Source organism: Nyctibius grandis, chromosome 6 (genome assembly GCF_013368605.1).
Source record: "Nyctibius grandis isolate bNycGra1 chromosome 6, bNycGra1.pri, whole genome shotgun sequence".
In the NCBI taxonomy this organism is placed as follows: Eukaryota; Metazoa; Chordata; class Aves; order Nyctibiiformes; family Nyctibiidae; genus Nyctibius; species Nyctibius grandis.
The window spans coordinates 69,913,661-69,937,940 of NC_090663.1; the positions used below are offsets into that span (position 1 = coordinate 69,913,661).

Here is a 24,280-nt window from a genome sequence, read left to right on the forward strand (position 1 = left end):
ATTACCCAATGGCACAGTGGTATTAAATATATGTATAATTGTGAGGCATTTAATAGAGTAGAAAATTATCTGAAAGAGACGCCACTAAAATTTAGTGTGCTAGTGAAAAAGAAAATATGAAGAAATTGTTAAGGGGGAAAAAAAAAAGCATAGCTCAGAAGGAAAACTGATTATTTTCCTTATTTCTGCTTCTTTTGTCTTTTGTTTTGGTTTGGGGGTTTTCAGGTGCGTATATTAATGATTAATATCTCCATCTTTGAGGAGGTATTTGCATTTGCTCTAGCTAATGCAAACAGGACAGTTGCTGGGAATTGCACTTGAGAAATGGAGGGAAAATACCCAATTTATGTCAGTGCTTTATGAAGACATAATTTTGGAGATAGGCTTACTCTCAGGCATTCAGAATATGGTTGGGAGAAGGAAGACAAGAAGGTTGTTTTCTTCACAGTGATTGAATTAAAATATATTTACAATACATAATACAGTCCTCACTGTTTGGTCTGTAATTCAGCCCTGCTGATTAGCTTATGTCTTGCATTGAACAGAATTTTCTGTTTTCTTCCCTTGGGTTTGTTCTTTGGGTGCTGTTGGTCAGGGTAAATGTTGTTGCCACTGATTCAACTGCAGCTCTGGCAGAACGGCTGAAGTTGCTTTATGGAGAAGCGCGATAGCCATAACTGATTAGAACACTGATATTTCAGAGGTAATTAGGAAACTGGAGAGGGGAAAATGAGTGGTACGTGGAATTCCTGGTGTCTGATTAGCACATATGTTGGCTTCAAATGACCCAGTAAAAGGCAAACAGAAAACTAGTCAATGACAACCTAAATTTCCATGTTTCCGCACTACAATGCCTCTACTGCTCAACTCCACAGTACAGTTTTAGATTTTGGAAAGAAATGGTAAGAAAAGCAGGAAGAGGAAGTGTGTAAAGGCATTCCCTTCTTGGTGTGAAGGGGCGTGAAGATGGGCAGAAGGACTCTTGCCCAGGAGGAGAATGGGAGACATGAAATGGGGATGAAAATAACAGAGGGCTCTGGAAAATGAGAGCTGCAGCTGATGAAAGCAATGGCTTCAGAGAAAGGTGAGATGAAGGATACCTATATCCCATAAGTACTTACAGAACTGCCACTGAGGCAAGGAGAGAAAGGAAAACTATCTATGTTTGGGGTTATAATACTTTAATACTAAAATTGTTCTATTTATGCAGGTATAAACTGTGTATATTAGCCTGAAGATGCAGCTGTAAGCTTCTATGAGATAAGGCTGCAGCGTAATTTGACATATAAATGGTTTTTTTGTATTGTTTTTGCTGAACCGCAAAACAATTTTGGCTGTGTATTTATGTCAGTGATACTGTTGGGAAGTCTGTTAGGACAGAATTTCTCAGTGATTCTCAGGTGGATTCAATAAGGGTGCTGGGCTGTTAAAGTGTGTGTGAGAAGGGCCACGGCAGTTCTGAAGTTCTGAGTATCACAGAGATGTCTGCCCTGGCTTGACCCTTCTGAAGAAAACTGCTGTACAAATTTGTTTTTAAAAAATGCAGCATGCAAAGATCAGGATGGCTGCAGGCAACTGCTCCCTTAAACAGGTGGGAAGTGTTCCATAAAAAAATCCATCCGACCAGAAGCCTATCTTCTTTCATAAAGCTGCTTTTTTGGCAACAATTTCTACAAAATGTAGACTGCCTGTTGTTTCTTTTCTGTCTCTCCAATTGAAGGAGAGGACAGGTAGACAGATGCATCTACTCCCCACCCCAATTCCCCATGTTAACAGAGTTGTTAAAGTTACAAAGTCAAGAGCTCAAAAGTTTAGTGAGGGTCAGAACTTACGTTATTTATTCAACCATATTTTGGCCTTGCATGTGTTATGAGGCAGTTTTTAATTGGAGAATTTCACACTGTTGCTCTCAGAGGACCATAGTAACATTTAGTGCACAGAATGACAGGTGCTCAGCAGCTATTCAAATATTCTTTGCACTTGCATTTCAGGCAGTAGCCCAGCTCTTACTTGCCGAGGTATAATTTTCTTCTTCACTTTAAGTAAAGTTTTATTTTGTTTCTAACACTGTGGAGTAGATTTGTGGTCTATACTGAATATAGAAGCCTGTGGGCTTTTCTAAGGTGCTTCTGTTGTAGCATCTGACTTCATAAATCTTCAGAGCAATTTTTTACAGTAACTCATAATTATTCCCATTTTACAGATGGCAAACTGGGGCACGGAAGAGATTAAAGTCATAAATGTCCTCTGTTAGATTTTCAAATTATCTGGCAAGAAATACAGTATCAGTGACCATCTGTGATAAGTCAGATGAGGTGCGTAGTGTCATTTGGGTTCTGTACTATCTCTGTTGCTCTTCTCTCAACACTGCAGAATCGTCTTTTCCAGCCATCTTCTCCCTTATGTGCCTTCAGATGTCTGCAATAAAAAGGGATGGTCCACCCAAGTAGCAAGGGAAATAGTCCATTGCAGTGAAAGGCTGTGGAGATTTAAGGACAAGTGTTACAAGTGTGCTTGTACTGGAGAAAGCGGTACCAGAGTGTGAAACAAATTGGGGATGTAACTAAATCCTCTTGTCATTATGTAAAGCATGGTGTATGATCAGTATCTAAAACTGTGGTGTGATCCAGTAGATCAGCAGAAGCTACTGAATGCATCTATCAGGAAAAATATGACTCTATTAGGATTGGATGAAAGAACTGGTAGACAGAAGGTTTGAAAGTAAGAAAGATATTGAGAACTAAGAACTGGTGAACTGTGTGGCACAGTATGCTTCCTGACATAAGAGTAATATGCAGTCAATTTAACCAAATTTTTCACTTTATTGCTTGCTCATACTAAAGACTTGATGTTTTGGAATGGGAATTTCTTTGATGGCTATATGACATTTCAATTCAATGTATATAAATATATGTATACACACATTAATGTTTATATATAATTTTGTATAAATATATTTATTTAGATACTATGACAAGGGTCCTTAAATACTTAAGAGCTGTGTAAGTCTCCAAATTTAAAACACATTTCATACTCTTTTTGTTCCTCATTGGTGCAGAAAAGAGAAGTCTGGAAGAACGCAGTCTGAGCATTGCTTGGTTGGCTAGATCTTTCCTAGAGTTCATCATTGATTCCATATGTGTATCTACTGTCTAGCCTTCACGGTGAATGGTACCTTTTATCTTTGGGAAATCTTTAAGCAATTTAACTTTGCTTAGCTTATTGTTTGGTAATAAGGAAATAACATAAGGAAAGTGATTTAAAATAATGTTTTAGATAAAAAATGGAACTACTTATTCATTCATTATATAAATATAGCTCAATGTATTACTATTCATTCAACATCATTGGCTTTGATTGACATAAATGGTTATTATCAGCATAGTTTAGTCTTGAGATAAATGATCTTTCTATCAAGAAACAAAATACTAATTTTCTTGTAAAGAAACGGGGGGGGTAAACTATTCTTGTTACTTCTAGTATGTTTAGAGCACATAAGTAACAGGTTAAGGGAGAGTAGTCATCAAAAATATCACAAGTACTTCATATCATTTTCTTGCAACCTTAGCACTTCACCATGAACATTATAAATGACTCATTCTCCTTTAGGTACTGACTTGCTTTAGAATGATGTATGAAATAATATGTGTTTTGCATGTCCTGTTGGTAATGATAAAGGTCATATAGTATCATTTACATAATCTGTAGCCAGAAATGAACTCCAGCAGTATCTTCTGTATAACATATACATTATCTGAGGTTTAAAACTCTCATTATTCATGAAAGTTAATTTTACAGTGGGTGTGAATGATCTATCTTATGGCTGCTTTTTTGATCATTCTATAAAATAATATGGAGCAAAGCCTGCACAAATAGCAGGAAAACCAGTAAAGAGTGATGCATTTGCTTGACTCTGTGTATACCCGATTGGATCTTGATTGATGGCAATCATTTGTCTTTGTCAAAAAAAGGAGAAAAATTCAGACATTGAAATAAGAGTGCTATCAAACTTTCTACAATGGCAGAAAGATTCTATTAATGTAGCCTGAGAGTATTAGCTGTCTCTGCTAGAAAATGATAAAGAATGTTAATTTTTTTTTCTTGAGCATGTTTAAGTGTAAACTGCATTATTTTGTCTATGCGGGAAGACTAAAAAGGGCATGCTACAGATTTATAACATGCTGGAACTGGGATTAAAAAAAGAAGAGTAAATTACAAAAAAAAAAAAAAGAGAAACAAAAAGCCAAATACAAGAGCTTAATCCTTCTGATTATGATTTCGCAACAAAACAATAAAAGTTTAAGTAGCATAGTGTCGTAAAATCCTTAATGCTGCATTCCAATTGATATTGAAGCTTTGAAGACTAACTTCAAAGGAGGGTGAACAAGAGCAAAAAATAGATATAAAATAAACCAAAAAAAATGACAAGCTTGGTCTTAGAAGTCCTTTTGTATGTCAGATCTAGGAATATTGACCCGTTACGTGAATGGGCTTTAAAGCAACTTCCTTATTAATGATGCTTAGAAACACAAAGCATATGCTTGTGGGTAATATTGTATTTAAGGGGAAAAATGCTAGTTCACAGTACAGTAATGCTAGCAATTCAAGAATACTTTTTCTTTTTAAATAAAGGAATATATAATTTGGTACATAAAAAACCCAACGAGCCAAACAAAAAACCAAACCACCAAAACCCTAAAGCGTTAATCACTGGATTTATCACGCCATTTGTATCTGTGGATTTTATTATACGTCTGTTATGGTCTCTGGTTAGCAACGTTGAAGTTTGATTACTGAAACAATATTTTCTAAGTTATGAACGCAGCAAATAGCCTCCATGAGTACTCTCTCTACCCTAGTAAGGCAAATACTTTTTGTTCGTAAACTTTTAAAGAATAAGAAAACTGTAGCATTCAACTTTGATGTTTACTAGTCCTTGATACACCCTTAAAGATAAATATTTGAGAGATTGTCATTTTAAGGACAGCTGAAAGAATGGCCATATCAAAACTGTGAACAAGGAACTGCAGTTCTATCTAATAACCGTACTAATGTGCTTTGTGGCCCTCATTAAGTAATTTTAAAGGTGTTTGTTTTGGTTTTGTTTTTTACTGTTTCCACATTATGTTCCTAAAAACATTTTCTAGCTTTGCCTTACTGCAGTGTGTGTCTGAGAATGGCAGCAGGCTCCCGATTCAGACATTAAAGGGCAGCACAAGCAGAGTGTCACCTGTCCTTGCTTGAAGAACCTTGTAGTGACATCATTAAAAGGTTCACAGTTTTGGATGGATTCGTTTGGTAACTTTCATGAAGATGTTGCTACTGCTGCTGAAGATGCTAAGACGTGATTCTAGCTGGGTTGGTGGTGTATTTATTTATTTCATTTTATTTCTTTTTTTTTTTTTTTTAATGGTATGGTAGGTGAGAGATTTGTTTCTAAGTATGACTTGTATGATTGAGATCCTTGCTGTTTTAAAGAGCGGCTGCAAGATTACTTCATGACAGGGAAATTTTGGAAGTGGAAACACTGTATGTTAGATATAGACACTACTTCACCCCCTCTCTTCAGAAAAATAACAAATGAGCACCAGGCTGATGTTATACAACAGTATTAAGATTGTGAGGTCCAGTTTTCAGAGAGCAATAGAAACAGGATCACCTGTAATGTCCTAATAAGGAGATTATTCAAGAAATACTCTCTCTCTTGTCCACCGCGCCCCCGCCAGTTGTCTTTCTGCCTTTGCCTGCCTGCATTTTCTGTCCCTGTTAATTCTTCATCAGATTTCTTTTTTGACCTTTTATTGCTTTTCCCAGGTTTTTGTCCTAGCCAGACGTGGTTTTGTGCCACCCCTTCTCTACTCTGCCTCTTGTCCTACTGATTCCCAACTCTGTCCTCTTTTCTCTGCTTGATCACAAGCAGATCATGTACGCATAATCCTTCCCTGTGGCTTCTCATCTCTCACGTTTTTATCTTCCTTGGCTTTCACATTAGATGCTTTTTTTGTTGCCTCATAGGCTCTTTGTCCCTTATGAATCTGGGTGAAATAATTCCCTCCTTTGTGCTGCTTACGTTGTTGTGGATGTAGAGCACACTGGTGAAAGACAACTGTGACGTTCTTTGTCCCAATGTCTCTCGATCTTTCTGGAGTAGCCATTTCAGAGAAAGTTTAGATTTATTTTTTTTAGTAGATAAAATTATGGACTAGAGGAATTGTTCGCTGATGGCCTGTGGGAATAATGTGTGTTTGTCATTGACAGGAACTAAGACTGTTCTCAGTGGGCTTGACGCCCATGGGGTCACAATCTGGGCATATAAGTGTGATGGGGGGCAATCTGAGAGGCACAACCTAGGGAAGGATGGGCAGCATATTCAAAGGTGTTTTACCATGAGCAAACACCTACTGATTGCATATAGACTGTGAACATCCAAAGCCTTTTGCATGGCCATATTTGGCAGCTTTGTACAGAGATAACCAAAGTAGTACTTTGGGCAACAGCTTCTAAATTAAAGTTCTTTTAACATAGCTAATTTTGACTTGTGAAATTTTATTCCAAATGATTAAAATATAGTAAACATAAATTAAAATGATACCTTAGAAGACTTTGGGGCAGGTAGAATTACGTACAAACCTATTTTTTATCAAATGTTCAAAAGCCATTGAATCCACATCAGAGAATAAATTCAGGCAAAGAACCTGTTACATTTGTTAATGTGTTAATTTCTCATCCCCAAATCCCATACAGTGTTCTGTAATTGCGGTGATGATTGTCAGTCTGTCTCTTCTCCTCTCACTAACCCCTTCCCTCGTGGGAAATTTTTGGGGAAAATACCATCTTGCAGTGATTAGTATCAAAGATTGGTTACTTCTATCATATGGTTTGCTAAGTAATCCATAGCTATTGCTGTGATTTGCTGCTTGCCCGTATAGCTTCACACATGTATTTCATTTCCAAAGTTTAGCAAAGTTATTCCCTATAAAGAGGGTGAAAGTCTAGATGAAAGCCATCCCTTTTGTGAAAACCATATTCTCTATCCCTCTTAGTGACTAGTACAACAAAGTAAATTTTAATGGTGCATGATACTGAAAATGAATCCTGTGACCTTGAGAAGTTGTAGCAAAAGATCAGGTTTTATTTGAGTCCTTTTGCCATTGTTTTCGTTACTGTATTTTTAATTTTTAGTTGAAAAATGTAGTACAAGTAGCTGTGTATATATTCAGTATTTGAAAAAGTCCAAATTAAAATTCATAAGTCACTTTAAAAAAACAAACTGGCTTGCATGTAAATTAATATTTTTTTATTTTTTTCTAGAGCTCTGTTCATTTCATTAATAACCGAATTCATCTTCCTCCCAAAATGAGAAAGAGTGGTTTGTCTTCTGAAAAACATTACTGTTTTTACAGCAATGGAAGACTTTTCACTTTATCTTATGCTTGAAATCTCTTACAAAATAGGTGGGCTTTTTATTTTGAAAAGGAAAGTGAAAACATTCAATTTTCATGATGAAATGAAAGAGTCTTTTCTCAATTTTCAGTGTCAGTCTGAACTGACTCTTCTGTCAGCAGAGAAGCTAATTGCAAAAAAATATGCTTCTCAATTCTGTTACCATGATTTTTTTTTAAAGAGTGTTTTCTGTGATGGATTTAACAAACTTTGTAAACAAGGTTTCTTGGAGAAGTTGTATTATATGCTTTGTCAAAATGTTTAGGTTCTTTAATTTTTTCATTGTAGGGTACTGAAAAAAAGAAGTTAGCTTAGTTTAGCAGGCATAATACATGATTATTTCTAAAGCTGAATAATGGAGAAAGGTGTAACTTTACAGATAATTACACATACAGTTTATATATGCAGGAGGAAGATCATGTTCAAGGAAGAAAATATGCATTGTGATGCAGTATACCTAAATTATGCTTATAAATATCTGCACAATAAGTGATATGGCCTTAAATAATCTTCTCTGAAGAATTTACATAAAACAAGAATTAACATCTCAAGCAAAAAATGTGGAGAATTGTATGGTTGTTAAAGAGAAATGTTCTGCTCTCATATTTGCATTCCAGATTTTAAATATGCAATTTATAGTTGTGTTAGGAGTTTCTTTAGTACCTAAAGGATTTTTCTCTTCAGTGTCCTACTGTTGTTTTTCATGAAAGTTAACAGTGTCACATACTATACAGATACTTGATTTATACACACACAGATGGAATTCTGTAGTCCAGAAACTAAGGTTTGCCTGTGCCACTTAAAACTCTTTACCTTGGTGCCTAAGTGACACATTAGAACAGAAATTCCCAGAAATCAGCACAGTCCCAGCCTGTTGTTTTTTGCTGTAGTAATTCTTCACAAGCTCTGAATTTGGGGGTTGAGGCCACTGATACTTAGGTTGGTTTGAAGCCTGTTTCTCCACTGTGGATGAGTACTTGGAAGAGAAACACATTAGGAGGAAGGAGGAGTATAAATAGACAAACCACTATTTATTACTAGACTCAGGAAATCCCCTGAGCTGAAAATAGTTGGAAACTGGCAGAGTATTAGGAAGAAGTTATACATGATCAGTTTGATCTTACTCTTCCTTAAATCACCACTTAAGCCACCACTGACATTTTTGGATGCAGAATTTGGAGTTAGACTTTTGTCTAACAAAAGTACAGCCATTGCTGTGCTCTTTCTATCCAGGGGGTTTATTCACGTCTTTCCTCTGCAGGGGACAGGGTGGTTGGTGGTGCCACCACTGGAGTGATGCGGTTTGGGTGCAGTCCAGCGTGAGTCAGCCCAGATTGCTCAGTTCTCCTCTCCGGTGGGGTTATTTCTTAGTGGTGCTGAGTGGCTGTGGGAGAGGGATTCTTTGCTGCATATGGCTTATTGTTTCCAGTTGTGAGTGACAGTGTTGTGTCCATTTCATTCTCCTCCGTGATGGGATTGCTGCGTTGAGAAGAACTGCTTAAGATTGAGAAACTTGTTTCAATGTTAGGAAAGAACCTAAAGAGGTATGTTGTTTTTCCTACTGTGTTTTTTCTTTTTCCCCCACATTTGACTTGAAACTCAGAATTGTTGTTGCTGATATGGCTAGTAAATTTGTCTTAAAAGCAAATAAAAGAGTAGCTGCCTGAAGAGGCAAAAGTTAGAAGCCTTGTCAAGAGAGGTGATAACCCCCTTGAAGAAAAAGCTTCATTGTTTTTTAGCATATATCTCTATGGATGCTAACACAGGGGGGGAAAGAAGTTGGGGGGGTTATATTCATTTTTAAATCACCAAAATGGAATTGGAAACACTTCCTGGTTTGTTGCTTCTCAAGCTTTCGTTTTACAGTCTTTGTTATCAATCCTGTTTTATAACATTGGATTTAAATGCTAACGCTACAGCACTGAGTGTGAAGTAAGGATATGTGGAGGAAAGACGACTGCAATGTCTCTTGTATTGCTCAGTCCAAAAGTTCATTACCAAGTTATCTGTTGCTAGATTTCTCTCTTAAAATAGCTATGGAAGAGAAGTTTACATCTTCTCAATTAGCTGCTCCTGACGTGTCACTGCACAAGCTTTTATCCTAGACTAAGCCATTGAATTACTATGTTAAAGGAACCTTGGGTAGTTTAGCACTCTAATGTTGCTTATGCTTTACTGCAAGTAATCCTTTGGTAACGTTTGTAACATTAATAAGGATGACTTCTGCACTTCTCTTTCATTAATGTAGCCAGAGGTTAGATGTGATTTTCAGAGGGGGCTGGTATCTTCAGAACTTTTATGACCCTTGGGACATCAGTGGATCTCAGGAAGCAGTTCAGTAGCTTCAGCTAGCTTTGATAAGATGGGTGATTAAAGCTGCAGATATTTAGGCGAGCTCGAATTAGCACTGAGTAATCAGGCATGAAATAGTACTGTATCTAAATATAGGATGACAATAATGGGTGTGTGCAGAAAAAACAACTATAAAGTGCCTCTCTACCTCTTGATGTTGGCCCCAAATATGCACTTTCACCTTTGCAAATGGAGACTCCAATTTTTTGTTAGCTTATTCTCCCGCATCAGCTCACCCTCTTGGGAACATTTTTCCTACCTGTCTAGACCTTAATGCCTATACCTTAACGCTGCTTCTCCATCCTCAGTAGTATAGTGTAATGCTGTTTCACACCGAGTTCTTGCAGACTGTGCAGCAGATAGCTGTGAAGCAGTGTTCTTCGCGGCATCTGCGGGGACTTGATGTGAGCTGATAGCTACCACCTTGCAAAGAGCAGTTCACAGGCAGCATCTTCACTTGCAGACTGTGTCAGGTAACAGTTCTGAACTTGCCTCTGTGCAGTGCCTATTAATTGCCAGCCTTTTGTCTCCTGGTTCTTTGGCTACATATAATAGAAGATAAGGTATGTTTTCAGGCTACTTTTTCCTTCATTTAAAGCTTGAGTAAATACATTATTCTCTGTGTGGTCCAGGAAAGGGTGCTTCATCATAATTCAGTGCTGTGTTTTTATTTTTAGAGACCTTTTGCAAGGTTTTTGAGTCCTGTTGTTGTTTCCTGACTATGCTATGCTAGTATGGTAGCAGTTAGGAGTATTGCTCCATGTGCTTCTTAGTGGTCTTGCTGTCTTGTACTTATTGTTTCCTGTCTCAGAGAGCGATAAAATGTTTGCAGTTACTTGAACTCTTTCTTACATGTGTTCCTGCAATCATCACACAATGAAGTCATTTCCCAGGTTTTTGCTCTCCTCAGATTTCTAAATCCTGAATTTCTAAATATCTGACTGAAGTGATAGCCTTTAAAGCATGCTTGAAGGGTGGTTTTATGTGGTTTTGGTTAGTGTTTTGTTTTGTTTTTTGGGTTTTGTTTTTTTTTTTTAATGTAAGCTTTGATTTTAGTTATATCAGAGAGTACGAGAAACGCAGGTCATGTTGAAGTTGGGTGTCTCTAAGACTTCAGTATCCTAACCCGGAATCAGAATTGGTAATACATTTTCCAAGATACTGTTTAACAGTAGCCAAACATGCTGTGGACCTGAGAGAGTTACCTATTCCTGAGAGAGTTACCTATTCCCCCTAATATAATTTAAAGCAGAGGGACAAGTATGTTCAAATTAATTTGTGATTAAGCAAGAGGTCGAAGGAGAAATTTTCTTACCTCCCGAGATGTACTCAAATTCTGTCACAATAAAAAGATAAAATGCATATATTTTTTGAAATGTAAGCATTTAGAGACCTCCGAGAGGAATTTCTTCTCTTTATTATTCTAGGTTTAGAAAAAATATAAAAAACCATGTGTAAGCAGGCCAGAGTTGTTCCATCTCTCATAATTTGGAGGACAGTCTCTTTCCTGTGAAAGGAACTGACAGGTTGGTCTCTCTTGAATGGAAAACTTACTTTGGCAAGGCTGGTTTGAAGGCAAGTGGTCTTTAACAGACCTTGCACCGCCTTGCAGAAGTTCATTCTGGATTGGAAAACTGTAGATGTTGTACCTAAGTTTTGGTCATCTTTTCTGTTCCTCTCTTTGGTGTTTGTTGAATTGCTGAGTTAATTTAGTTACTAGATACTAATTTTAACTTCTTATTGAAAAAAAAAATTGAATAATTAGTTTAGACCTTTCTGGCAGAGGACTCTGAAAATATATATACAAAAGAAAAAAAATTTAACTTCCTTTAGAAGAACATAGAGCGAAAAGTATTTGCTGAATCAGAGGGGTGCACTATTACATTTTCATGGAAGCAAGAAAAGTATCCCGCTGTTAAGAGATCTATAAAAAAAGGATACAGGTTAGCCACAGCTCTTAAAGTGCAGATATGTGGGAATGTGCTTTCATTCTGTTTCTTCTAGAAGAGATGATAGTGAAGCTGAAATGTTTGGTGTAGGTCAAATCTAAGATTTTTGGAAAAAGTTTTACTGTAATTCCTGTGTTTAATACTTTTGGGGTCAGAACAATATACAAATGAAATAACAGATCTGAGGAGATTTTCCCATTTTGGTTAAAAGTTGATCTATAAATCTAGAAATAGTGAAAGATTATAATCTCAAATTCCAAGCTACTGGAAAGAACTAATCTGAGTTATAATATTTCAATGTTTATTCCTCACAGAAAACCTGCTGATGCTGTAATTAGTGAAAAAGATATAGGTCCTTTCCATGCATGTACTTAAGGTGAAAGCATCAGAACCAGTAGTAGTGGCCAAAGGAGACAGAGATTGAGCTGGGTCCTTTATCATATATCCTCCAACCTATATTCTTATATTCCATTGTTCATTTTGGCAAGGAAGGGATGACTTAAGTACTGCAGACTAAATTTCTGCATTATCAGACAAACAGCAAAAAAACTCCAGTGAGCTGCAGTGTACCTGCTTTTTGTATATTATGGTATTGTTATTTTCAAGATGAATAGCAGTTTATGGGATCTGTATGAACTGTAGTTATTTTCAAAAACAAAGTAAAAGTTGTTGACTGCAATCAGGTTTAGGATATGTGAGATCTGGGAAGATTTATGAGCAACTAAGCCAAAGCATCCAGTTGCAAATTTGCTATACATTCATTCTTCCATGTCTGAGTCATGTCTGAACTAATTTTGCTCAAAGCCAGAAGAAAGATTTCATGTTAACTTCTGATAGAGAAGTGGAGTGGTTTTAATTTCAGCTAATTTATAATTAATCTTGACAGAAATGCAACAAGAATTGAACTGTGTCTTGAGGTGACTATCTTTTAATGTGCAGCTTTATTTTAGACTGATCAAAATAATATCAAGTCTAAGATAAGATAGTGGTTGCAGAATACATTATTAGTATGGTACCATGTATTTAAGTAAGCCCTCTTTGAAGTATCAGTGTGCACTGGAATGCCAGCACTTCAAAGAATGCTGCCTCCAAAAAAGCTGGGGCTGTGGTTAGCCATCAAGGGGTTAATAAAGATCAAAGAAGAGCACACATAAACTCATACATAAACAGAGCTGTTTTTAAACTGGAGGTTAATAACACAATCATCTAGGAGAGCAACACCTTAAAGGTGGGCTTGTCTTTACCCTGACATGGTGCTTTATAGTGCGTAGAGAGAGACTGAAACAATTACAGTCAACATTTTTTCTGGATTGCTTTTTGAAGGAGGAATTCAAAGCTTTTTGATGCAGAAAAGAGTCTCTGTGATATCTGAAATTGGCATTGTTCCTTTTTGTTTTGCATGCTAGTTAGATGGGAATGGATTTTTGGTATGATGCAAAACACAGAGATTGGGAGGCCTGGGCAGGGAGTTGTAGCTGCAGTGTCTAATGGGTGGTTGAGACAAAGAGATAATATCCTAACTATTTACTGTATAAAAGCATGCAAACAGCATTTCTGCCAGTTTTTTAAACGCAAACCTAGGAATTACAGATCTGTGCAGTTTGTACTGTCTTGTTTATATGGGGAAATAGCACGAAACATCTGCTAAGACATGCTTCCCTTCCTGATGTTCCCATTTTTTTCCTCTACACTGGAAGAACCTTAGGTTTAAACTGTACAAGGGTCCCCTACAATCGTGCAAAGGTCCTCAGAGTGACAGGTCTATGCTAAGTCCATGTAGATGTGCCTGAAGTTCATACCCTGCTTTTCACATCTATTTCTTCTGAAAGATGTAAAGAAGAATGGCGCTACTTTTTCTTCTGGAAACTCAAGAAACACCCCCCCACCTTTTATTAAAATTGAAGCGTAGATGAAGGCAAAAGTCCTTTTAGGAAAAAATCCTTTATAAGCAAAGCCAAGTGTTTTCTTGGAGAAGGGGTAGAAGCAGCACATAGACTATGCTAATTTAATGGATTACATTAATGTTCTACATAATTGATATTATGCCAAAGAAGTTGTACTTGGTGGCCTTGGGCCTTTGTTATGACCAATTCTTGTTACTACAGCAATGACTGTGGCAGAGATCAAGAGCCTGCCTGTGCATGATGTTTTTTGCTTAAGGGTTCCCAATTATTTCCATTTGTGGAAGTCTGTATTCTGAAACTATGGAATATGAGTGTCTATGTGTGGCGAAAATGAAGATAACATGAGAAGGCACAGACTCTGCTAATATCAGAGTATGATTACATGATCTGTCATTTTCTCATATAACGATGTTCTTCCTTATTCTTTCCTTCCTTCCCCTCACCTGCACATTTCTTTCCCTCATTTTTAGTTATCTAGTTGCTGGTGAGACTGCAGTGTAAACAGGTTACTCATGTAAAACAGAATAAAAACATTGAACCCTAACAAGCCCAGATTGTTACTGTGATTCGGTTTCATGAGGCCGCACAAATGCTTACGTGAATGCAATTGAGAGAGGGAGGGAGAATAGAAGATCTTCAACTGGTTTTGCCATTGAAGAAAATACAGGTAACATAGATAGCATTTCCAAAGATCTCAATGCACTTATCAGGAGTTAATTAATCTTTAATGTTCTGAAGTAGATACATTATAAGTGCTGTGAAATACACACATTGAGATAGAGTGTAGCTGACCAAGTAATATTTTAGTGGCAGCTTTGACTTAATACTAATCAAACCTTTTCCTGTGTGCTTTGGTAGTACAGGCAAAGCTGTGAATCAGATCAGGAACCTGATTTACTGAAAAACAGTCATTTTCCCTGCATCATCAGTACTCTGATTTAGATTTACCACATGGCAACATGAACACTTGTGCATGGGATCTTTGCATGAAATGCTGAACTTGGTACTGCTGCTGAGGACTTGCTTGTCTAGTTAGATCTTCAGTGTTTGCTTTACTGTCATTAAGCTTAGTGTTTTATTTTCCAAAATATGTTAGATATTTTTGATCATGTTACAAATCAATAATGCAGCTGGATGTGCACAAAACTTTTTTTAGATTAGTATGTATAGACGTGTAGCTAATCATATTAATGTGCTCTGGTGTAACTTGGTTTTTTAGATCACAGTTTGTGAAAGCTCATTACAAGGATATTGAAGGGTTTCAGAAAATGTTTTACTTGCTTTCTGAAATTGCATTTTATCAAGTCAGTTAGTGGAACATACCTTGCATTTTATTATTATATGCAAAATATGAGAGATTTTAGTTAATATTCTGGACATCCAGCTGCCTGAAAATGCAATGGATTTCAATTTGCAAGATAAAGCAGTCTCTTACATTACATGATGCCCTGCAGTCTGCTGTGGTACTCCATCAAGATTTCTGTAGTACTTTCTAGAACTTCAGCACTTTTGTCTTTGGATTGACAATCAAATGTGAATGCTTATTGCTTCTTTTTTTTGAGAAAAATGTTTGTGTGTCTTGCAGCACATGTCTGACTTGAGTTCTTGAAGTATTTTACATGGAAGCAAAAGTTACCTAAATGTAGAGCAAGAAGTGTTCCTGAACAGCATTAAAATAATCCAGCGTATTTTTTCTTAAAAATTGGGTATCATTATTTGCATTCTATGATTGCTCTTTTGTGTAATTTAGAAGTAGCACCTGATATTGTGCATTTGATGAGCCGTTGCAATCAAAGTGCTGAATAAATTAAAACCAGTTGTGGTAGGCTTGCAGTCGGTGATGGAGAAATTGCAGAGCCGCCTTCTTCCAGGTTTGCTTTCAAATCTATACTGTTGTTACTGATGAATAAGTGGTGTTGCCGCTCTGTGTTTGGTTGTCTATGAAACTAATTTAGCCTAGGTCTCTGCTCGAGCATTTACACCTTAGAAATTGCCATCACTGATTGATTGCCTTGCTAATGGTCTTAGCGGAGAGACCAAGGATTGATTAGGTTTGGAGATTGACTTACCTGCTTAACTCTACAGTTAGAGATCCAACGAGGAGTATGTCATCTGGAAATTTATCTTGGTATCTTCACATAGATTTAGGGCACGTGAATGAGGTATTATGCTTATGTCATGATCACCACCTCTCTTCTCGTTCTGTGGTCTGGGAACAGCCTCTGCTTCCAGACGTGTCAGTGCAGTCATTTCGAGCGGTACAAAATTGATGTTGACTGATGTTTCATATAGCTGTTTAATGTACATAATTGCCATACAGCAGAGGAAGAACTGTTTTTCTTTAAATAGTAGACTGTGCAAAGACTATAATAGCAGACTGTGCTGGTCTAAGTCTTCATAACAACACATTTTTTCAAGGGCATACACACTCTAGTTTCCATCTGCTTTTAAGTTTATTGCAATTGTCTTTCGTGTGAGTAGGTTTTCTTGCCTTTAAGGCTAGATAGCCTTCTAGATAGAAGAGGTCCTTTAGAGCTCTAGTCATCCTCTGTCTCTGTAGATGATTTCCATAACGTGCTGCTTTCACCTTTCATTCCTTTTCTTTGTTTCTCTTTTCTGGGCTGTGTTTGTTTAGTACTCCACTAATCTAAGGATCCAAACGGGTGCTTCTGTGCTAGAATCCATTCTCAATTAACTGGTGGCCCAAATACAGCCCTAAGACCTCTCAAACTATTGCTTTTGTAGGTTTACATTTTATTTCCTCTTCCCCACCTTGCGGAGTCCCTTTTCTATCCACACTAGTGTACTGACTGCTGCTTTTTTGTGGTCATAGAGGTAGCAGAATGTCTTGAAATACACAATGGATAAGTCATTACCAGAAGTAATTCTTTAGCAATTGCATGATCCTCTTGTCATTCTCTGGTTGTACTGCTTAGATTCAATTTAAACCTCCTAAAGGGTATGAGGACTCATAGTAATTCCCACGCCTAAAATTCCTTTGCTATAACACCATAATAAAACTAATATACCAGTTGGTATGTTTTGTTTCCAATTGTGCTAATCTTTGAAACTGGTAGGAAAAATAGGTTTCTTCTTCTTGGAATGAAGATATGTGAGCATTTAAACTTTTTCCCATTGACCACAGTGAAGTGACTTTTTCTTTTGCATGACATGCTCCAAGTCTTGAGAATACAGGTTACGTTGGTCATTCTGTATTTCATCTCATCTCTGTACGATTGTAACAAGCTAGTTAGTTATACGGGAATTGAGAGGAAGGTTTTATCTCAATTCCGAGTACGTAGCCTGGTAATTTGGGGAACTCTTTGAAAAATGAAGCAATATAATGGTTATGCTATTTGAATAAAACATTTAATATCAAAGCTTTGTTTCTATTCAGTCCAATATTGTTACCGAGGAACCACTCATTACTGTGTATCATGTTAGAGAGGACCCTGACAAATCTATGCAAATTATATGATTTATAATTCATAAATCCCCAGCCCCCTGAGAAATGTTGCTCTTGCACTTACACTAATTGAGTACTTATGTTCATTGATCCAGTCCATATAGCACCTTTAGTCCATACGGCAGCCTTTATTGTAGCGCTGGAAACTTCTGTTGTCAAATGTCCCCTGTAGTCAACGGCTCTATACTGTTCCCAAAATCTGCTTACTTGGCCCTTTACTTCATAATCCTACAGTCCTTCAGCAGTCAGTTCTGCCTGGATCAGGGCAATATTTATATCTGTCTCCCCCTGGCTGTAGAGGTACAAAGTCTGCATGGTACAGCATTGCCTGTTAGTGTTGAGACTGCGGTGGTTAGTTGACCTTACTAGTAAGCTAGTTGTTCTGGAGTAGCTATATAGTATACTAGCTTATATTGGTACTAATATGCATTTATCCCAATAGCTGCTCTCAAAAATGGCTCACTTGTAAGAATTAGACAACACAAGTGTTTATTTTTGGCTATGCAGGTTTTTGTTGGATGTTTTTCTATGCATAGATAGTAGATATTTTTTTAAGCTCATAATACAGTAGTTGCCAATAGTTACAAATACCCAAATACACAGTCTAATAGTTGATGTGTTGTTGTTGGTGAGTAATCAGTGCACCGGTGAAGGAGGTGGATTCCTATGCAAATTTCATATTCCGAGCTGAAAATAAAAGTAGGGGACCAAAGATATATTATGTTTCAGGATAATACTTCGTGCCTGATTATTATTACCTATTTTTCTAATAATTTTAGCATAGTTTTGTAATGTTATATAATTGTAATTGTTATCCAGAAGAATGGCATCACTTAATTCTATCAAAACTGTAGAAAGATAGATGAATGACAAATTAATAATTTACCATCTTTGCATAATACTGTAGCACAGAATACCAGAAGGATTGATGGCAGAAGAGGTTAACAAATTTTAGCGGCTTCCATTAGCTTTTCATTGTCATATGTTTGTGGTGCTGACTGAAATAAGCTTTGTAGGAGATCTCAGTCTAGGGAACTAATTACTTGTGCCGATTGCCATACTGATGAATAGACCCTCATTGTATCATTCCCCTGAAGACGAGGAGCAGTCTGTGATTCACGACCGCATCCTGGCTGATATTTGATAATAATTTTAACAGATAAATGTAGGAAGGCAGAATGATGAAGTGCCTATCCATGCTCTACGACTATCAAAGGCATGCACATAGCCAGCTGTGTTCTGCCTTTTTTCTATAATCACTAATGGAGAATTTTAAGTTATTAATCGACCTTTGAATAAACCTGTATCTTCCTGTATTTTATAATTTTTTGTGTGGTCAATTATTCCAAAATAATTGGATTTTATAACCAAAGCATTCAAATTTTAGCATGATTGTAACACGCGCGAAGTGTGAAAATAAGATACTGGGGCGTTTGATTTCAATACTTAAGTATTTTTCTGAAAGTAAGAGATCAGGAAGATAAAGAACAGCACTGCCTTTTCTTTGGTGTTAGAAAAGGGCATAGAATTTCAATGAAGGTGGATGCAAAGACACTCTCCCTTTTTACAAGATTATATTGAGTCACAATTTTTAATGTCTACAAATTGTGTTCGAGAGTAGGGTTATGCAAATTATTGTGGCTTTTGTTACCATGTTTGTTTGAAACCTTGATTTACCTTAAATAAAACTCATTTCTGCCTTTAGACCTCAAAACTAAGAATGTAGATACCAAGTATTTTTAGCATTGTGATCCTTAAATGAGTTGTGGCTATTCATTTGTCAGTGTTGACAGGTATACTTTCTATTAGCTCCTCGACCAGAAATGGAATATATATGCATTTTCATTTGTTGTTTTAATACTAACTATGCTAACAAACAAAATCAATGGGTTTTAATTTGGGCATACAGGTTTTCAGGCTATCATGACTATTCTATGCTTCAGGCAATTTCTGTTTGTTTATTTGCTATACCTAAAATAGATGGGTTTTGTACATTCTCTGGGCTAAAATACTGATTTACAGTGGCATTCATTCATGATCATCTAACAAGATAGTAACTGGCACTTATATATGACCATATTAAAAAGATCTACGTATATTTAGAGCATACAATGGAAAATAATGAATTTGATATAACCTTTTCTAGATGTAATTTTTTAAAAGTATGCCTTCAATATAGCAATTATTACACATCATAACATGTAGTTTTTAATTAAATGTAAAAACAGGACTACATAAACCAGAAATCCAATCTGATTTGCTTGAAAATAGATTGCTGTTTCACTCTCCTGGAATGGTTTATTTAAAAACAGTAAATGGAAAAGAAATGCATTTTCTTGTGTTGTTCTAAGCCTCAGGGGCTAAATGTAATGAATATTTTAAGAGATTATTTTAATTAAATTCCTGCACATCTAAACAGAGTAATATTTTATTATCACATACATAACCATGTAACTGAGGTATTCATTAAAGTTAACACTTTCTGGACCAAGAATTCATGGTATGATTTACTGACCTTGTGCAAAAAGGCACAAATTAGGAAGAAAAATGAAGGGGGACAGACTTTGATTAATATAGGTAATGCTATACCATATTTATAATAGCCTTTTCCCTATTCTGGTTTATAAATGCAGTCACTGAGAAAGGTGCCCTGCTGAGGCTGAAATGAGGCTGAAATCGGAGCACATGCCACTAGAGTGTGGGGAAACTGATCACACTGTCAGCAATTCATTTCAAAATGATGTATTTAGTGCTCATTTCACCTTCCAAGAAAAAAGGGAAAGGAGTTCCTTAGACTGGAAGGTGATATTGTTATTTTCAAGGACATACCTAAGTAAAAGATTGCAGAAAGGGGGGAGGTTAAAAAAAAAAAAGGCAAAAGCAGCGCAAACAAGGAGAGCTTTATGCAGAAATTCAGCGCTACCATGCTGTTTGATAATTGCTAACATATGTGGCTCCTCTGTTTCATTGTAGTCGTCCTCGTGAGTTCTGGCGCCTTGACTACTGGGAAGATGACTTGCGGCGCCGGCGACGATTTGTGCGTAACCCCCTTGGATCGACACATCCTGAAGCGACCCTAAAAGCAGCCGGAGAACATGGTCAGTGTAAAATCTGCTTCTTGCCAGTAGCAGCAGGTTACAGTACGTGGCAGTAAACACTAGACTTTCATTCCTATAAGAGGCTAGAAAATTGTCCCAAATGCCAAAGGCTTTTGTCACTGCATTTCAGACACGTTCAATGCAAAGATAAACTGAACCTTTCTTCGTATAAGCAATGTTGGTATTTGTTAAGCTTTTTCATTGCATCTTAGTTGAGCTGGCACGTTGTGCGTACCTTGCATACAGTGATTACAAATACAGTTCTCACTAAGCAGAAGAAAAGTGGATGCAATTTTGCCATTAATCCCTGGCCACGCTTTCTTGCGGTAAATTAGCTATTTATGCTTTAGTAACTTCAGAATAAGATCTTTCCTGTTCAGAAATCCACAGCAATTATTTCAGTCAGCCTTAGCACATATCTGCCTATTGTTACAGATACATTAAAAGATAAATAACACTTCTAAAGATAAACTGTATTCAGACCTTTGCTTATGTTTAAGTCCTCAATTTTTTCTGCAAGAATTTGACATGGAAGAAATAGTAACAAATGCTGAAACATATTGTTCAAGCAGCAAGTGGTAATGACAATTTTTACCTGGTGATTTTATAAAACAAGGTTGCATTTTTTAACAGGTTTTTTTTTTTTCCCCATTTTATTATCGGGGATAACTCAGTTATATGCTGCTGTGTCTGTTCTGGAGGAATGTATTTACAGAACTAATACAATAATCAGCTTGAGAATTCTATAATAAACCAAAAAGATAAACAAGCAAACAAAAAACCACCCAAAGACAGTGAACTAGACTTTAGTCTATAATTTTATGTCTTTGTGATCTAATGAGGATACATTGATAAGGTAGAAAAATCTTTCTTATATTTAAAAATAATTTGCTTATAATTAAAGCTGAGTACCTTTCATCTTGAAGGTACATGTCATGGAACAGAATAATTTAAATTTAGGTCTTTTTTTCTTTTTTATTCTGTGAGTTGCTGCATACATTTATGCATACATACATACACACATATTATGTGTGGAGGCATAAACTTTATGCTAATGTAAATTATTAGGACTGTTGTATGAATGTAGAAGAACACTATTGTAAAGTTAGTTTCCATCAGACATCTTAACCTCTTGCACTCAGCCTTAAAGAGCCATTTCTGGAAGAAAATGTCTACAATATGTCAGCTGATATAATGCCAAATGTGACATCAGTCCTCTAAAATAAATGACCATACAGAGAATAGTCAATAAAGTGATCTGAAAGCAATGTTCGTAGAGCCCTACATCTTTGACTATAGAAAGAGGAACAAGATGCAGAATTAATTAACCCCCTTTTTTGCTTTGGGGCTTGTTGTTCTTAATACTGTGTGTTGTTTCTATGCCATGGACTTTTAAGGGCGCAAGGTTTCTTTCTGTTTAATACTCCACAGATAAACAACAAATGCCCCCCCTTTGAATTATGTTTACTTTAAATTAAATAGATCTTGTCACAATTTTATGTATTCTACTCATATTTTCATATTTAATCTTTATATTGTTAATCAAAATACTGAAAAAAATCTTTATTTTTACTGTAAAATATTTAGAGCTTCTATCTATAGTTGTGTAACTAATTCTTCCGTAAGTAAATGCACACTAATACGATTATTCATCTTTCATAGTCAGGTGATATTTTCACTAATCCATGCTATATTTCAAGGGCTATGGCTCATACTCAGTTTGTAATTGACAGGAGTACAATTTTTGTTAATACAAAAGATGAGTGAATGAAAGTCGCCCTATTTCATAGGTAGCTAATAGGCGTAGCTGGTAGCTAGCCCTGGTAATCTAAATAGAGCTAATTGTTTTCTGTCTGCCTTGCTGTCCGGAATTTGACATCTTTAACAGTCTTCTATTATGTTTAGTTTCTTGATGATGTTTTATTCTGAATTTAATTGCATACTGCCTTTTCTTATCTGTTGCCATTCCGTTTCTTTATCTCTCCAGTGAATATTCTAGTTTACCTTAAATCATTATTTAATGTGATTGCTGAAAATACAGATAATTACTGTCTGCCTAACTGAGTGTGCGTACGTATTCAATTGTCTTGTTGCAAGACCTTCCACTGGCAAGCTGTAAAATAGATGACCAAAGTACAAATTCAAGTTCAACTGGAAACTATATATAATGTATAGGAATACAAAGGTGGTTGTTTTTTTATGGTTTGGTTTTGGGTTTGGATTTTTTGGTATGGTGTTTTTTGGGGGTTTTTTTGTTTGTTTTATTTTGCTTTTTTTTTTTCTTTAAGTCTCAGAAGGTACAGTTGTCAGAAAGCTCAACTGGAGTGGTCACTTGATCTATTTCTTTCTGATCTGTGTTTATAAACTTTTAATAATAACCAATTTCAGGTCAGAAAATCCAGTTCTTTTCAGATTTTTGGAATCAGACTTTCAGGCCTTGTTTTCGTGATGTAGATAACCTTAGAATTCACAGAATATTTGCCCTTGTATTTTATGATTTCTTATCAATAATTTATCATTAATTATTCTATTTCAATTAATTTTACATGTCTCTGAAGCAAAAGCATTTTTAAATAATGACTAAAAGGTTCCCTGCTGCCTATTTAAGCTTTTCTCAAAACAAAACAGAGCAAAACCAAAACCTGAAATTGGGCATAAGGGATTTTGCCAAAAGGGAGACAGGGAAAATATTGCATAAATAATGGGAAAGTACTATTGCAGTAAGCATGCTTGAAAGCACGGATTTTAGCAGACTTTGCATTAGCAGATACAGATTCTCAACTGCTTGGTGTCTTTCAAATAAAACCAGATGTATTCTTCACCCAGGAGAGCTCACAGTCTAGGAAAGATCACAATTTACAACTGAAAATTATGCAGAAACAATCGGAAGCCTAGATATTGTTCAGTAAAACCTAGAAAGAACAACAGCAATCAGCTCTGTTGCAGCCTAGTTATGTGTCTTAGTGGCAAGAACCAATCTTTTCCAGGGATTGATTTGATTTGAAGGAGAACCTCTGGTGCAGAGGTGGCAGAATAAATACCTGAAGACTAATGTTCTCTGTTCAGACAATCAATACCAGCCCCATGACTATACTTCTGGCTACCTTCTAGTTAAAAACAAATTTTTTAATTCTGACAATTTAATTGCCATTCCCAAGTTCACATTAACTTGCTTGGGAAAAAAAGGCTTTAGGTAATTTTTCAAAGGGGAAAAAAAGTCCTTCCAAAATGGCTATTTGTAAAAGTCAGTCTAGTAGTGTAGTATTGTGGGGGAAGGAAAAAGAGGTGAAGGTGGTTTGGTAGAAAAAGTTTGGGCTGGAAAGAGTTAACTCTTTTCTGTTCTCCCTTTGACCCATTGTTTAAAAATGAAACCAAAATACTTATATAGGTGTGAAAGTGAAAAAAATGAGTACTTTAAACCTGTTGGTATTTTTAGATTGACCCCCAAATACAGTATTTTGTGAGTGAATCTTTAGCTGCTAGAAGATACCTTATCAAGCTTTTTAACGAGTGATTTGTTGTTTTTTATTGACATTTGTTAAAAACTTGGGGAGCGGGTGATTAAAACAGTCTGTAGCATTTCCTTCAAGGCAGTAGGCGAAGTTCAGAGCTTTGTGACTGCAAGGGACTAGCAGCTGATCACCTACAGTGTTGCAATCGACTGGACAGTTTTCTTCAAATCAAGGAATGAAAAAGAAGTCTTAAAAATAATATTTTAAAAATAATATTTTAAAAATCTGATTTGAAAGTGGTTGTTTTTTCCATTGTTATCTTTTTAAACAAATAGGAAAACTAGAGGGAGGCTTCTGGGATAAATAGATAGTAAGGTTTTTTTAATTCATCTTTTCCCTGAATTGCTTTTCCTGACATTTACCAGACATTAAAAAAAAAAAAAAGTAATAGTAAATATCTTCTGTATCGTGCTTTCTGATACTTTATTTTCAAATGGCTTTTAAAAATTATATTTCGCATGTAAGGTTAAATTATAGACAAACAAATTAAAATAACGTCATTCTATGAATGCCTTAAGCTTGTTCAGCAACATAAGCTAAACTATTAGTTTTACAC

At 36.1% G+C, this 24,280-nt stretch overlaps 1 protein-coding gene across 1 annotated transcript in view; it reads left to right on the top strand.

Annotated features, from left to right (window-relative positions):
• The window catches only part of LRBA (LPS responsive beige-like anchor protein), a 432,022-nt gene that overhangs the window by 210,898 nt on the left and 196,844 nt on the right, over positions 1–24,280 (top strand). Inside the window, 1 exon segment of the mRNA XM_068402600.1 lies at positions 20,088–20,212. Coding sequence (XP_068258701.1) covers positions 20,088–20,212 — 125 coding nt within the window.